A 16,364-nucleotide genomic window follows, 5' to 3' on the forward strand; every position below is an offset into this window, starting at 1 on the left:
TCAGACAAAATCTTCCCCCATCATGCACCCTGGTTCCTTGTTGAAAATCTCATCCTCATCAGAAGAATCCTTGTCATGCAGCTTCTGTGCCATGTTTTTCTTGCGTGTGGCGTTGAGAGGTCTGTACATGTCCCTGAGCCACAGTGGCCGCCTTATCCAGAAAAAGCCCTCCTAGGAAACGGGAAGGACAACGTCAGTTCTGTTTCCCCTGCCTCTCCAGCCATGGGACCTCATCCTCCTCGGGTTTACCTGATTGTCACTTTCCGTGGAGCATCTCCGACCCAGCAGAGATTGGAAGAAGCCCCTTGGAGGAAACACACAGGCAGACTGTTAGTGATTCGTGCCGTCTTCCACGCCTCTCACAACGTGGATCTCCGGTCTTATTAGCAAGCAAAACCAACACAGACCTGGGATCTCAAACATAGTTCTGTATATGCTGGGCTTTCAGAATTTTCCTGTGTCTGTCCATAATGGCCCCACGGTGTCTCTGGGAGACCTTTGTATGTGGCTTGGCATGGAGTATAAACAGGGTTTCACCCTACTCACCTTCTGGGCCCTTGGCCAAGTGCCCTAGTGCGGTCAACAAACTGGGTGACCACATGGCAGAAGCACCTAACTCTCTCCAGAAGCATTTTACACGGGTCCCCGTCGGACTTAGCCTCACAGGCATCATTTGCTGGGGGGTGGGGAGGTGCTTCCATTTTCCTAGCTGCTTTATCTTACAAGTTGAATCGCACCAAGTGAATGCTTGAGTCCAACCAGCAAAGTTATCTAGCTCACTGACTTTCACACGTCAGGCAGATGAGTGAGTCGTGAAACCACCTTAAAACTCATGACTAGCACTAAAACACAAAATATTCTTTTTGAATACAAACAGAATAGGGGGTTCCTGGGTGGCTCAGTCAGATGAGCGGCCAACTCGTGATTTTGCCTCAAGAGATGATCTCACGGATCATGAGATTAAGCCCCGTGTCTGGCTCTGCACTGGCAACTGCGGAGCCTGCTGGAATTCTCTCCCCACCCCACCCCCGCCCCCTCCCCACCAAAATAAATAATAAACTTAAAAAAAAAGCACAGAAAAATCTGGGTGTATAGTAAGTTTGTTTTAGAAACTACTTATGTCTATACAGTTTGTGTGCACTGAGTCGTGACATAAAATGTAGCTCGCAGCCCAAGAACACTGTAATCAGAGAAGTGCCCAACTGGAAAGGAACCATCTTCTTTCTGCCCCTCACTAGCAGTATGACCATGGGGCAAGACCTCTTCACTTTCTCCTTCTCCATTTCATTATTATAAAACGAAGAGATAACTAATCATGCAAGGTCTCTCCCAGTTAAAATTTCATTGGGTCTGGATAAAGGGACCATTCTGGCAGAATGGGGCCTCAAAAACCAGGAGGAGGAGGAGGGAAGTTTTCCTGCCTCTTTATAGGAAGGACTCATGTGTTCTACCTTCCATCAGCCTTGAAGACTCGCCCCTTAACCCCACGAGTCTTGGCCCTCCCTGTCCCTTCTCCAGAGCCTCCGAGAAGGTCTCTGGCCAGGCCGGATGCCCACCGCCAGCAGGAACAGGTACGAACAACATTTCCGCCCTCGCCCCCCACCCCATGCTCTTTCTTTAAAGGTCTAGATTCTCTGTGCCAGCCCCATTCTAACTCAGGTTTGGCTGGGAAGCTAATTTTGCTGGATCCAGGCAAAGCGTTACGCCAAATATTCTTTCTGCTTTTGGTGATTTCCTGGCTGTAAAACATGAGGATTGAAATAGATGAGTTTGAAAATCTACGTCTAAATTCTACTTTAATGATTGCCAGACTAATATTTACCTTGAGTTTCCTTCTTTACTTTCCTCTACTGCTGCTCTATGAGAATAAATCTGTTTTGGAAGAAAACACGATCACAGTTACCCATTGCAATGACCACATTCCTTTGCACTTTACGTCTCACCTGCCCAGTGAGATGATAACTTTTTTGAGGACGGGAATTGCTGTTTAATAGGATTTGGACTCTTCCGCAGCACCTAACTTGTGTGCAGCTGGAAATACATTGGATTGACCATTTTAGATAACATTCAACAGATAATTCCTAATAAAAATTCTTAGGAGGAGGAAAAGTGTCTACCAGAAACCAAAACCAGAGCACTATTTTAAAGTCCAGGACAAGGGTAGGATGTCTGTTATCACTGCTGCTATTCATCGCTATGGAGGGGGTCCTAACTGATGCACTGGGGAAAAAATGAAGTCTTAGAAAGGAAGAGACACGACATATTGGCATTTGAAATTATGGAAAAACCAAAAGGCCCAAGAGAGTCCACTAAAATTTTATTGGAAGTAATATAAGAATTCAGTAAGATGGCTAGATACGAAATCAAGAGATCAACATGTAAACCTCAATGGCTTTCCTATGTTCCACAAATACTAGTGAAAAAAACTGAAGAAAGATCCCATTTACAATTATCAGTAAAAAAGGCATAAAGTACCTGGGAATAAACTTAGCAAAGAATGGGTAAGACCTATGAGATGAAAACATTTAAACTCTTCTGAAGGACATTAAGAAGAAACAAATACATGCTGCTAAAATACTGTAAAGATGTCAACTCCCCTCAAATTAACCTACAAATTCAATGCAATCCTATTCAGATCTCAAGATAGTCCTTTAAACAAAAACTGGCCAGCTGACATTTGGTAGAATGTGCGAGCCTGGCTACGAAATGTATGAAAAAGAAGATCACAGAGCAGACATTCAAATGTGTTCTTATAAAGGAACTTAAGTACGTAGTGTAATATGGGTACAGGAAAAGAACACCAGACTGAGAGAATAGAGTCCAGATAAAAATCGTATTTTAGATCAGTGAAGACAGAATGAACCATTCAAGAAACGGCTTCAAAGTAATTGGATCTTTAGGTAAGCGGAAGAAGTTAGATCCCCCACCTCGACTGTCCCAAAACACCAACCGGGTTCCATACAGATTAGAAAAATAATAATAAATCACAACGAATATTATGAGTACAGACGAAAACTTCAGAGACTACTGTTGTACTATGAGGAGAAAAGGCACTGCTGACAAGACCCACGGCCCGAAGCCACGAGGAGAGGCCGGCAGACACGGCGATGGATGGTCGACGGCCTCCCCTCTGTCGCAGTCCTGCCCCCGGTCCCCTGTGTTTGTCCTCTTCCTGTTGATTCATAAAACTCTCTTCCGATGAAATACATTAATCCTTTCATGGGCTTTCACTGAGTTTCAGTGTTTCGAGTATTTGCTAGTGTTTTCATCGTGAAGGAGACAGAACAGTGGGAGAGGAGCACGGGCTGGCTGCAGGCACAACTGGGGCCGGCTTTGCGTTTTGCCACAGGCGCCGTAAGCGGATCCCCTTCTATGTATGGACGAAGGATGGTAAGGCTGTCCTCACAGAACTGTGGGGGCAGATCAGCGGTGGAAAATTCTTTTCCCTATGCTTGGCATAAGCCAGTCGAGATGACCAAATCTATCAAAGGTTTCTGCCTATGGTATCAGGTCCCAAAGCTTTTTCTCACCACAAGATTATAAAAATATTGCTTCCGTTTTCTTCTAATACTTTTATGGGTTCTTTTTCCTCTTTTTTTACATTTACTGAAATAGGTTTTTTTTTTTTAAGGTGAGAAATAGGGATCTGCCGTTACTTTCCTCCCAAATAACTAACTACACAGCTGTTCTATTGCCATTGATTTTCTTCCACTGATTTGAATACTAAAAGGTAACATTTCAGTGTTTGTTTATTTTTGAGAGCAACAAAGACAGAGTGAGAGCAAGAGAGGGGCAGAGAGAGGGAGCCACAGAATCCAAAGCAGGCTCCAGGCTCTGAGCTGTCAGCAGAGAGCCCGACGTGGGGCTCAAACAAACGAACCCTGAGATTATGACCTGAGCTGAAGTCGGACATTTAACTGACTGAGCCACCCAGGAGCCTCTAAAAGGTAACATTTCAAAAGTCCTAGTGACCCATGGGTCTGTCTATTGCCGGACTCTGTATGCTACCTCACATAAATATTAGGCGGCATTAGTCCTCCTTGTGAAATCGACATAAGGCCTTATCTCTCTTCCTTTGAGCACCACTACCATCTACTACAGGAAATACACTGCATGGTCTCTGTCCTCAAAAAGTTTGTCATCTCAGTAGGGAGAGGAAATAATGAAACCACACAAAGAATACAAATGCAAGGTTAAACTACATAGGAATTTAAAGCAGCAATCGGAGTTTATAGAACTTCCCCCAAAGCGCAAGGCCACAGGCCACCTCAAGATGCATAGCACTGACTGGACAATGGCCAATGATCTCTCTTTCCAGGGGCTGTAGTAGGTAAGTTGAGCCCATGCTAGTTCCTAGGCTCAGAAGTCAGACTCTGTCCTTGACAAGAGAGAACACACTTCTTCCTATATGGAGACGATCTCACCTTATCAGTGTCACGGGATTGATCAAAATCAGAATCCCGGGCCATGACTTGACAGCGAGAAAAGAATCTGTCCCACAGACAGGTAATCTGTGTCACGTGGCTGGGAATTACCTTCCGTGGAGACAGGCCTCTGTGGCACACTGACGCATAATCAGAGGGCTACTTGGCGAGAAGAGAATTAGAAGAAACGTAGTCAGCTGAATCCGATGTTTAATGGAAAGGACAGAGGTAGCCAGATCCACCCATCTCCCCACAGACACGGCCCGGCTGGTGGGCCTGACCCTCATCTGTTGCCTGAGGTGCCATCTCCACTCTTGGGCACTGCCCATGCCGGTCTCTTCCTCACCATTTCTACGCTTTTGCTACTGACCAACCCTCCTGAAGACAGACATGTTTCTCTTTAGCAGTTAATATAGCCAGTCAGGTTTTGCTCATGTCTGATAGACTAGGAAGCCTTCCATATCACTGCTCTGATCTGTGATGTGTTGACCTTGGTGTTTCTCTCTTGGAGAGCTGCTTTTTAAAAACTGTTTAGGGGCACCTGGGTGGCTCAGTCAGTTAAGTGTCCGACTTCGGCTCAGGTCATGCATGAGCTCACAGATCATGGGTTCGAGCCCCGAGTCGGGCTCTGTGCTGACAGCAAGCTCAGAGCCTCGAGCCTGTTTCAGAGTCTGCATCTCCCTCTCTCTGTGACCCTCCCCTGCTCACACACTCTCTCTCTGACAGAAACAAGTAAAATATTTTTAAAAATTTAAAGACTACTTAGCATATTTTTGTTATCAGGAGAGGGGAATGCGTCACTGGGACCCTAAGAAATGGTGACACTCTCCCAGAAGGACCAGGACCAGGAGTATTACAATATTCAGGGAAGTCTTTATGAAGAAAGATGAACTTGAGTTGGCTTCTGAGAGATCATGGGACTTCCACAGGCAGAGTGAAATAAGGGAATTTCAGATGGGCAAAGTCACCGACAAAAGAATCGGCATGTCTGGCTAGGGGATGGTGAGGGGCTGCTTTGGCTGGAATGGAGGGCTGCCGTGACAGCAGAAAAGGTAAATAAGGTAAATTAGGTAGGGAGGTAAGATAGAGTCAAGACTGTCAACTTGTTAAATCACTCTTTTAAAAATGTTAGCCCCTGCCTGTTGGGAAAAGTAATAAGCCATATATATATGTGTGTGTATATATATATGTGTGTGTATATATATATGTGTGTGTGTGTGTGTGTGACTAAATCTATTGAACATATATTCAATACAGGCAAGCTCCAGGAATAGGCAGCTGTAAACATGACATGCTTTGAGTAGCCTGATGCAGGATTTTAGCTGCGGTGTTTTGATCAAACCTATTTACACGATGCCTTGCCAAGTGGAGGAGAGAGCTGCTAAGTGCATCTAATTCATCAGCACGATGACACTCTTATCTCTAAGCCATGTACTTTCTTCCAGGATGACTGATAGCTCCACGAAGGTGAAGACTGTATCTCTCTCATCATTTCAGCCAACAAGGAAAGAAATCAGTGGTGGTAGGAGAATGGCAGCTGAGTGCATCAAATCGACATAATTTTTTTGAGTTGAAGAAATTTTACTGTCACGTCAACTGTGGCTTCCTTAAACTTAACGTCTCAGAACAATCTAATGGCTTGTTATCTTGGTCACAGGCCACAGGCATCTCCTGGCAGTGAGGTCCCTTTAAATCCCTGGAAGGGACTTTGCAATTAATGGACAAGGTATATCTCAGTTCTCCAGACTGAAGAGGGATATTAAGTAGTGATAGGTGGGAAAGTGGCTTGGATTTTCAGCTTGTGGGTTCAGCATCTATTATAAAGAAGGAACATAGTCTGGAAATCTGAATTAACTGTTGTCCTTACCTCAATGAGACAGAAAACGATGATCAACTATCATCACTACTACAGTCACGGATATTGCCAAGATGAGCTTGTTGTTGTAGCCATAACCTGGAACTTCTTTTGTGAGCTAAAAAGGTAAAGAACAGTTTGTTTAGAAAACAGAGACACGATGAAAGCTAACTATTTTTTAATGACTCTAAAACCCCATTCTTTCAGATGCATCGCTTACAGGTTCTTAAGGAGTATACCAAACCTAATGTGATATGTAATCTTATCATCAGCATCTTCTTCAAGAATTTATCTTGTATGTCAGGGCTTCCCCTTGTCTACCCTTGGGAATAGTGGTGCCGTTTTCTAAATGAGCAAAGTGGCAGATCACTGTCTTAGCCAAGGTTATGTGGCTAAGACCCAGACTAGGAGCTGCTGGTCTTTGTGTGTGGGTCTGTGTCTGAAACCGACTAAAAGCCCAGATCCCACATTTTGGGATGTTATCCTCACCTCCCTTGAATCCGCCCCTTTCTGTTCACCCTGGGCTTCACTGCTCTCATTGATGTAATTCTCATTTTTCCATTGGTCCGTATCCCACTCTGCCTTGGATACTTTCATCTCTTGCTGCTCGCTGAGAAGCTTCATCAGGAGGCCTGTCCTGGAGATGAGCTTGGCACAGGCCAGCTGCACGTGGGTCTCAGAGCAGTCCATTTTCAAAGTCCGGATAACGTGAGAAATGAGCCTTCTCACATCATTGTTGGGGATGAGGGGCCGTAGCTGCTGGTTTAACTGCATCTCAAATAGATCACCTGGGGATGAGGGGTTGGACACAGTGAAGCCTGAGGCCTCGGAGGGCAAGTCAGTGCCCACACTGTAGTATTCCCATTGCGAATTGTTGGCTTGTTTAGCGGTCGGCGCGGAGCCGTCTGCAGTAATGATAGAATTAGCCATGGAAAGATTCTTACGGCTTGTGAATTCAGGGAAGGTTTGTTCTGGCCGAGTAGTGTTTCCTGTAGAAATATTTTCTTCAAAGATATTTTGTGCATTAGTGTTCTCTACGGTAGTGTTTTCTCTGTTAGGTTTTGAAAGAGTAAATAATTCTGGAAAAGGAGTTTCCTGAGGACCCATTTCTCCGGGAGATGAAAAATCCTCCCGTGAAGGGGAATTTATGAGGCTCTTGACTGCAGAGAACAGAGGCCTCTTTGCGAGCATCAGTCTATTACTGAGTGAACTTTCCTTTCTCGACTTGTGATTCAGTTTGGCCTTGGGTGTTCTGTGGACCACACGCGAGTGAGTTTTATGGAAGAGGTATTTTTTTCTGGAATGTGAGGCTGGTCTGGAAGCCTTCATGTTTCTAACTCTAGCATTTGCGTCTTCTAAAACAGAAATGGGGTATGTCAAGTCTTTTGATTTGTTTTTCACCTCAGCTGGGGATTTGGGAGCGGTGGAGGCAGCAGGCCTTCCCACAGAGTATTGTTTCAGGAACGAAGAGACCGCTGCCTTGTGTTCCTGTATGAATGAGGGCTCTGTTTTGAAGGAGCTTCCCACCAATTTCCGGGGCCTCTGTGCCACGTGAAGCTGTTCCAGCCCCCCTGCGGACGGTCTCTCGAGCCGTCTTTCTTCGGCCACATTCTCCACAAATGGCTGGGCATTCTGTTTCCTCTGGGTATTCTGACGTCTCATTTCTTTAAGGCGCCTTTCCCGGATGCCCTTCAGGCCCTTGATGACCTTGTTCACTCTCAGCATTTTTGTCCCGACATTCTCAACCTTGTCTAGGCTCTTTTCCTGTGATTGAGCAGTTTCCAATTTCTTTGGAAAGATTTGACGTTTAAACTTGGGACCTAAAAGGCTGGAAGGTATAAGCAGGGCAGTTTTTTCTTTCTCTTTAACCTCATCAACTTTTCCCTGAATTTCTGCATCTAACAAGTTTTCCAGAAAATAGAGTTTCCTCAGTTTATTCTTGTAAGTTGAATTGTTGGATCCAGGTTTAAGAGAAGGTTCCTGTGTGTTGTTTGTCAAGTGACCCACAGGACTGTCTCCCTCTTGCACACTTGAAAACAGAAGTTTAATGAATGGTAATAACGTCGATTCTACGTCTTCTAGATGTCCCTCTGAGAAGTAAGGCAATATGTAATTCAGTGCGCTAATGACATCACTTTCATCATTAAAGTCTAGCTGCTCATTCATAAAGGCTGACAAACCGATGCCACTTTTGTCTGAGGATGGCTTTTCTGCCTCAATAGTCAGTTCAGTGCTGGTGCTCTTCTTCCGAGCTTTCAATACCTTCATGAATGATCCTTCCTCACTCCTTATATATACTTCCTCATCTGTCAGAAAAGAAGAGACGAGTTTTGATAACGAAATACAAAAAGCACAGCTTTTTGTCAATGCACAGGCATACATCCTAGTCAAATAAATTAAGAATCAGCAAATACTTGAATGCCATTTAGAGAGGAGACAAACTCAAATTTGAACCTACAATTGGCAATGACAAAAGGAGAAAAAGATGTTTTTTGAAACAGTGGCTATTTCCTCAGAACATTCCATAGTGTGAATAGCTATATTTAGGATTATTCCATTGGTCCCTAAGGGCTGACTGCCCAGGACCCAAGAAAAGCCAAGGCTGGAAGACACTCAGCTAAACCGTGTGCAGATCTGCTGTGACCCCTGGCATGCACGTACCCCACCCTGTGCTGCTTCAGAGGCAGAGAGGGAGCATGAGTCTTCCTCCTCCTACCTCTTCAGTGGGCTTGTGTTCTTGCTACCATCACAGGCACATGACAACACCCGCCACTAGCAGTCGTCACCTGAACATGCCCTCTCCACCTACCCACCAATTCCTTTGTTTGGTCCCTGCTCCCATGTATCGCACCTCCCATAACATAAGCGCTAGACAGAAAACAAAAACAAAAACAAAACCCATTAATTCCACCCTGGTTCTTTGCTTAAATTTGGGCAGGAATCTAGGGGATAGGTTAAGATGTTTTCCAGGAACGAGAGATATGCCAATGTGGAATGTTCAATAAATCAATGGAATAATACTTGAGGTTTTAAAATGCAGAAGGGATAAAGAACCTTTTGTCAAATGCCTACTTTACTTTCATTTCCTTTCAATTCTAGCATATTTCTAGCTTTACTTAGAGAACCATCCAGAACTTCCAACTACATGAAGGACAAGTGTACAGCTTGTATACACTGAATGGCACTGTGCAGCTAGGTTTCTTTTCCAGAAGAATTAGAAGTATTTTTAGTGGTGCTGGTGAGAGTCAGAGGAGGAGGTTATAAGGGTCACGAGAGAAGAGGAGCAACGGGCTTGCAGGGAGCCCGAAACGGGATAGGAGACTTAAGTGCTGGGCCGCGGCACCTAACACCCCTATTTTATTCTTCCTCACCTGTAAAAGGAGATTAAAAATGCCTATTCTGCCCACCTCTGAGGGAGAAGGGAGTAATATAATTGGTAAAACATTGTTTTGGGAAATAAACAGCCCTGTATTTATAGAAGGAACAAAGTGTAATTTGTGCTGTGCCCTAGACCATTGACAGGGACCCAGATTCAAGCTACCTGGGGCAAAAGCACATTTTGGAAGTCATCAAGGTAGTGCTGATAAAGCCTAATATACAGAAAACAACCTAAAACACCTGTGTTTTGGATAGAAAAGCTCAAGGCTCAGAACAAGAGCTGGATGGCCCAAGAACAGAAGAGCCTCTCACCCAGGAGAAGGGCTGGGTAGCAGCTGGCTGGGGAACAGAAACACTGAAGCTCCGAATAAAATGTTTTCTGAAACCGGAACCACTTGTCCTCTTACATGCTTGCAAAAACAAAATAAACAAAGACGGACCTCCACCTATCATATAAGACAAAGGGCACCTGAGACCTAGTGCAGCTAAAAATCAGCTTATAAACTGTGATGCACTATGTGAACAGGTTTTCATTTGGGGGTAGCTGACTTAATAATGTAACCGGGAATCTGACTTTTAACAAAGGAATCATTCTTAGGAATATAGGGATCTGAACTCTGAATGAATAAAAATAATGCAATGACATCATTGGTTTAAAAATTTACCATTGTTAGGGCACCTGGGTGGCTCAGTCAGTTAGGCATCTGACTTAGGCTCAGGTCACAATCTCATAGTTTGTGAGTTCTAGCCCAGCACTGGGCTCACCGCTGTCAGCACAGAGCCCATTTCAGATCCTCTGTCCCCCTCACTCGGGCCCTCCCCAACTCATGCATGCGTGCTCTCTCCCTGTCACTTGAAAATGAATAAACATTAAAAAAATGTATTATGGTTGATTAAAAATAAAATGTAAAACATAAATAAGAATTTATAAATGTATCATCAGGCAATTAGGACTTACCACAAAGCGTGGCATTTGTCAGACATTCACTGTCACAGTGCAGCTTGACTGTCTTGCAGACGACCTCAATGGTACTTTTAAATTGGCAGAGACAGCAGGCCATGCGGCTAGGTAAAATCCTATAAATGGAAACACAGAGAATTAAATTAGTGGTAAAGGAGTTACTTGAGTAGGGAAAAGAGGCAGACGAAAGTCATCACAGGGCTGTGCAAAAAGGAATTCTTGAGGCATATGGCCTGGATGGTCGGGAAGGGACCAGCTGGCCAACTGCTGCTCTTGAATACTGTAAATAAACAGACAGAAGGACAGAGGTGCCCAGCAGAAAGGTATGGGATGGCAAAGGGGATGGTATCCCTAGAATAAGACAGAGATTAGAACTGGGTGACACTGATCAGTAGGTTAATTCAGAAGTATCTCCTTCCAACCCCAAAGTCTCACTTTGGGTTGAGAGCACACAGAAAAAGGGTAGACTTCTAAGAGTCTGAATAAGTCGGAAATATGTCCCATATTGAGAATAAAAAGCAACCAATCGGGACCCCTGAGTGGCTCAGTCGGTTAAGTGTCTGACTTCGGCTCAGGTCATGATCTCATGGTTCATGAGTTTGAGCCCCGCATTGGGCTCTGTGCTGACAGTGTGGAGCCTACTTCGGGTCCTCTGTCTCCCTCTGTCCCTGTCCCTACCCTACTCTTGTGCTTTCTCTCTCTCAAAAATAAATAAATATTAAAAAAAAAAAAAAAAAGATAAGCTGCACAGGAAAGGAAACAATCAACAAAACTAAATGGCAACTGATGAAATGGGAGAAAATATTTGCAAATGACATATCTGATAAAGGGCTAGTAACCAAAATATATAAGGAATTCAGCTCGAAAATCAATATATAATCCACTTAATAAAGGGGCAGAAGGCATGAATAGACACTTTTTCGAAGAAGAGGTCTAGATGGCTAACAGACACAGATAAGATGCTCAACATCACCCATCATAAATACAAATCAAAATCATGATGAGACACCATCTTACATGTTTCTAAAATTAGTAAGTCAGGAAACAAAAGATGTTGGCAAGGCTGTGGAGAAAGGGGAACCCTTTTGTGCTGTTGGTGGGAATGCAAACTGCTGTAGCCACTCTGAAAAACAGTATGGAGGTTCTTCAAAAAGCTAAAAATAGAACTACCCTACAACCCAGCAATTGTACTACTAGGCATTTAACCAAAGGATACAAAAATGCTAATTTGAAGGGGCATGTGCACCCCAATATTTATAGCAGCACTATCAACAGTGGCCAAATTATGGAAAGAGCCCAAATGTCCATCAATTGATGAATGGATAAAGAATATGTGGTAATATATATACAATGGAGTATTACTCAGTGATCAAAAAGAATGAAATCTTGCTGTTTGCAACACAAGGTGGATGGAACTAGAGTGTATTATGCTAAGCAAAATAAGCCAGTCAGAGAAAGACAAATATCGTATGATTTCACTCATTTGTGGAATTTAAGAAACAAAACAGATGAACATAGGGGAAAGGAAGGAAAAATAGAATAAGAAAAACAGAGAGGGAGGCAAATCATAAGAGACTCTTAAATGTAAAGAACAAACTGAGGGTGGCTGGAGAAGAGATGGGTGGGAGGATGGGCTGAATGGGTGATGGGCATTAAGGAGGGCACTTGTTGGGATGAGCACTGGGTGTTATATGTAAGTGATGAATCGCTAAATCCTACTCCTGAAAACACTACTACACTATATGTCAACTAACTTGAATTTAAATAAAAATTTAAAAAATTATTTTAAAAAATGAACAAACAACAACAAAAAGGGAAAACACTCATAAATATGGAGAACAAACTGGGGATATGGACAAAATGAGTGAAAAGGATTAAGAGGTAAAAATTTCCAGTTATAAAATAAATAAGTCACCAGATGAAAAGTACAGCAGAGTTAATATAGTCAACAATACTGTAAAACACTTATTGTGGTGAGCATTTCATAATGTATATAATTGTTGAATCACTATATAATTTAATATTACATGATCTATATTTCAGTAAAAGAGACAATTGATTATTTAAACAAAAAAATAATTTGGTGTGCTAAAAGTAAAATGTATGAAAACAATAGCACAAAGGCCAGGAGGAGAACAATGGAAGTACACTATTTATTGTAAGGTTTTTATATTATTCATGAAATCATATAATATCATTTGAAGATAGACTGTGATAACTGAAAGATCAACACTACAAACCATTAAACAACTACTAAAATAACAAAACCTGAGTTGTAACTATTTATCCCCCCCAAAAATAATAAAATGTACTAAATCAATCCAAGAGAAGGAATAAAAGAAAAAGAAACCAAAAACAGATGGGATACATAGAAAAGAGTAAACAGTAACTTTAAATGTAATCATATAAATAATTACATTAAATATAAATGGTATAATAACCCTGATTAAAAGATAGAGTTGTCATACTGGCTAAAAAAGCAAAAGCCAACTATATACTGTCTGTAAGAATCATCTTCAATAGAAAGATATAAGTAGGTTAAAATACAGAAAAAATTATGCTTTGCTAACACTAATAAAAAGAAATCTTGAGTGGCTATATTGCTATAAGACAAAGTCAATTTCAAAGCAAAGATATTACCAAGGATAAAGGAGGTTATTCCATCACAATAGAAATGTCAACTAATAGAAAATACATAACCTAGGGGCGCCTGGGTGGCTTAGTCGGTTAAGCGTCCGACTTTCGCTTAGGTCATGATCTCAGGGTTTGTGGGTTTGAGCCCCGCGTTGGGCTCTGTGCTGACTGCCAGCTCGGAGCCTGGAGCCTGTTTCAGTCTGTGACTCCCTCTCTCTCTGACCCTCCCCTGCTCACGCTGTCTCTCTCTCTCTCTCCTAGAAATAAATAAAACATTTAAAAAAAAAAAAAAAAAGAAAATACATAACCTAAAAATGTATGTATCTGATAATAGAACTTCAAAATATATTTAGAAGAATAGGAAAGGAAGATACATAAATATACTAGTTGGGTATTTCAATATCCCTCTCTCAATAATTGACAGAAAAAAATATATAGAAAATCAGTAAAGATACAGCAGACTTGAAAAATACTATCAACCTACTTGACCTAATTGACATTTATAGAACGCTCCACACCAAATCAGCAGACTACATGTTTTTTTTTCAAGTGGACACATATTTATCAAAATAGATCATATTCTCATCTATTATGAGAATTCATTGGCTATAAAACAAGTCTCAGTAAATTTAAAAGGATTCCATCATTCAACATATGTTCCATGACCACATATGTTCTGTGACCATTTTACAGATCTGTAAAATCTCCAAATATTTAGAAACTAAACAACACACTCCTAAGTAACCCTATCAGCCAAATAAATCAAAATGGAAGTTAAAAACTATTTTGTACTGACTGAAACTAAAAACACAACATGTCAACATGTGGGATGTTGCTCATACAGTATTCATCTTCCCCAGCCTCCACTTTTAAGAAACTAAAAGAAGAAAAGGAAATGCATCACTGAGTACGGAGAGGAAATGGAATAATAAAGATCAAAGCAGAAATAAAGACAATGGAAAACAGAAAAATAGAGAAGTCAGTGAAATGAAAAGGCAGCTTTTAGTATCAACATCAAAAATGAGTGGAGTGACATCACTTCAATTCTACAGATACTAAAAGGATAATAAGGGAATATTATAAGATACTTTATGTCAATATGTCAATAACTTCAAGATTAAATAGATTCCTTGAAAGACTTAAACTACTCAAAAATAAGTATGTAACTTAAGTAGCATGATTAAAGGAATAAAATGTGTAGTTTAACACTTTCTCACAAAGAAAACTTCAAGCCCACAAGCTTCACTGGTGAATTCTAGCAAACATTTAGGGAAGAAATAATGCCAATTCTGTACAACTGTACTAGAGAATTGAAGAGAAGGGAATATTTCCAATTCATTTTGAAGGCCAACTTTTACCTTATGAAAAATAGACAGAGACATTAGAAGAAAACTATAGACCAATATCTCTCATGAACACACATGCAAAATTCTTTTTTTAAAATTTATTTTGAGAGAGAGAGAACATGCAAGTGGGGAAGGGGCTGAGAGGGAAGGAGAGAAAGAATCTCAAGCAGGTCTGCGCTGCCAGCACAGAGCCTGATGAGGGGCTCAGTCTCAAACTGGGAGACCATGACCTGAGCCACCATCAAGAGTCAGATGCTTAACTGACTGAGCACCCTGGCACCCCCACACATGCAAAATTCTAAACAAATTTTTACCATATCAAATCTAATAATACATGAAAATATGCTACATCATGACAAAGTGGGGTTTCTCAAGAATGCAAGATTGGTTTAATATTTGAAAATCAATGTAATTTACCCAAGTTAATAAACTAAAAAATAAACACCATACAATCATTGCAATAGGTGGAGAAAAAGCATCTAACAAACCTAACATCCATTTATGATTACAATAAAAAAAAAAAACCCTCAACAAAGTAGATATGGAAGGAGCCTTCTTCAACTTGATAAAAGACTTCTACAAAAAAAAAAACCTATCATCATATTTAATGGTGAAAGACAAGTGCTTTCTCTCCAAGATCAGAATAAAGGTAAGGGATGTCTTCTCTCATAACTTCTGTTTGACATTGCACTGAAGGTTCTAGCCAGTACATAGGACCAAGAAAAAGAAATAAAATGTATTCAAAATATAAAGGAAGACACAAAACTGTATTTGCAGATAGAATGATTGCTTATGTGGAAAACCTGATGGAATCTTTTATAAAAAAGTTTACTAGAAATAATAAATGAGTTGAATCAAATTTATAGGATAAAGGATCAATATACAAAAAATAATTGATCTCTATTAGCTATCAATGAACAATTAGAAATTGAAATTTTAAAAAATATTATTTATGATAGCATCAGAAATATAAAGCACTTAGGAATGAATCTGATAAAAGATGTAAAAGGCTCGCACACTGAAAACTATAAAATATTCCTGAGAGAAATTAAATGAGAATTAAGTAAATGGAGAGATATAAAGTATTCATGGATCAAAGGATTCAATATGGTTAAGATCTCAATTCTCCGCAAATAGGCTTACAGATCAAAATCCCAGCAGGCTTTTCTGTAGAAATTGCAAGCTAATTCTAAAAATCATAGGGAAATGTACAAGTCCTGGAAGAGCTGAAACGGCTTTGAAAAAGAACAAAATTGGAGGACTACCGCTGCCTGATTTCTAGTCTTATGAAGCTACACTTGAAGACTCTGTGGGACGCCTGGGTGGCTTAGTCGGTTAAGCGTCCGACTTTCGCTTAGGTCACGATCTCGCGGTTCGTGGGTTCGAGCCCCGCGTCGGGCTCTGTGCTGACTGCCAGCTCAGAGCCTGGAGCCTGTTTCAGAGTCTGTGATTCCCTCTCTCTCTGACCCTCCCCTGCTCACCCTGTCTCTCTCTCTCTCTCTCTCTCTCTCCTAGAAATAAATAAAACATTAAAAAAATTAAAAGAAAAAGACTTTGTGATATTATGTAAATTTAGACAAACAGATCAAAGAGACAGAAAGTCCAGAAGGAAAGAGGTATATGGACAACTTATGTTCAGGTTCTTAGGCAGTTGAGTGGAGAAAGGATAGTCTTTCCACAAAATGGTGTTGGAACAATTGGATATCCACATGCAAAAAAAACCAAACTTCAATCCAAACCATACACAGAAATGAACTCAAATTGGT

At 41.3% G+C, this 16,364-nt stretch overlaps 1 protein-coding gene and 1 long non-coding RNA gene across 2 annotated transcripts in view; one reads left to right on the forward strand and one right to left on the reverse strand.

The window, feature by feature from the left end:
• The window catches only part of LOC120237729 (leucine-rich repeat-containing protein 37A2-like), a 56,335-nt gene that overhangs the window by 223 nt on the left and 39,748 nt on the right, over positions 1 to 16,364 (reverse strand). Inside the window, 7 exon segments of the mRNA XM_039241128.1 lie at positions 29 to 171; positions 250 to 304; positions 1,823 to 1,872; positions 6,292 to 6,318; positions 6,320 to 6,397; positions 6,769 to 8,585; positions 10,616 to 10,734. Of these exon segments, the coding sequence (XP_039097059.1) occupies positions 29 to 171; positions 250 to 304; positions 1,823 to 1,872; positions 6,292 to 6,318; positions 6,320 to 6,397; positions 6,769 to 8,585; positions 10,616 to 10,734 (2,289 nt within the window).
• On the forward strand, positions 3,907 to 6,160 carry LOC120237733. Its single transcript, XR_005530032.1, has 2 exons — positions 3,907 to 3,947; positions 5,682 to 6,160. It is a non-coding gene; the product is annotated as an uncharacterized LOC120237733 (long non-coding RNA).

The sequence above is a fragment of the Hyaena hyaena genome, unplaced genomic scaffold (assembly GCF_003009895.1).
Source record: "Hyaena hyaena isolate Hyena2069 unplaced genomic scaffold, ASM300989v1 scaffold_189, whole genome shotgun sequence".
Taxonomy (NCBI): domain Eukaryota; kingdom Metazoa; phylum Chordata; class Mammalia; order Carnivora; family Hyaenidae; genus Hyaena; species Hyaena hyaena.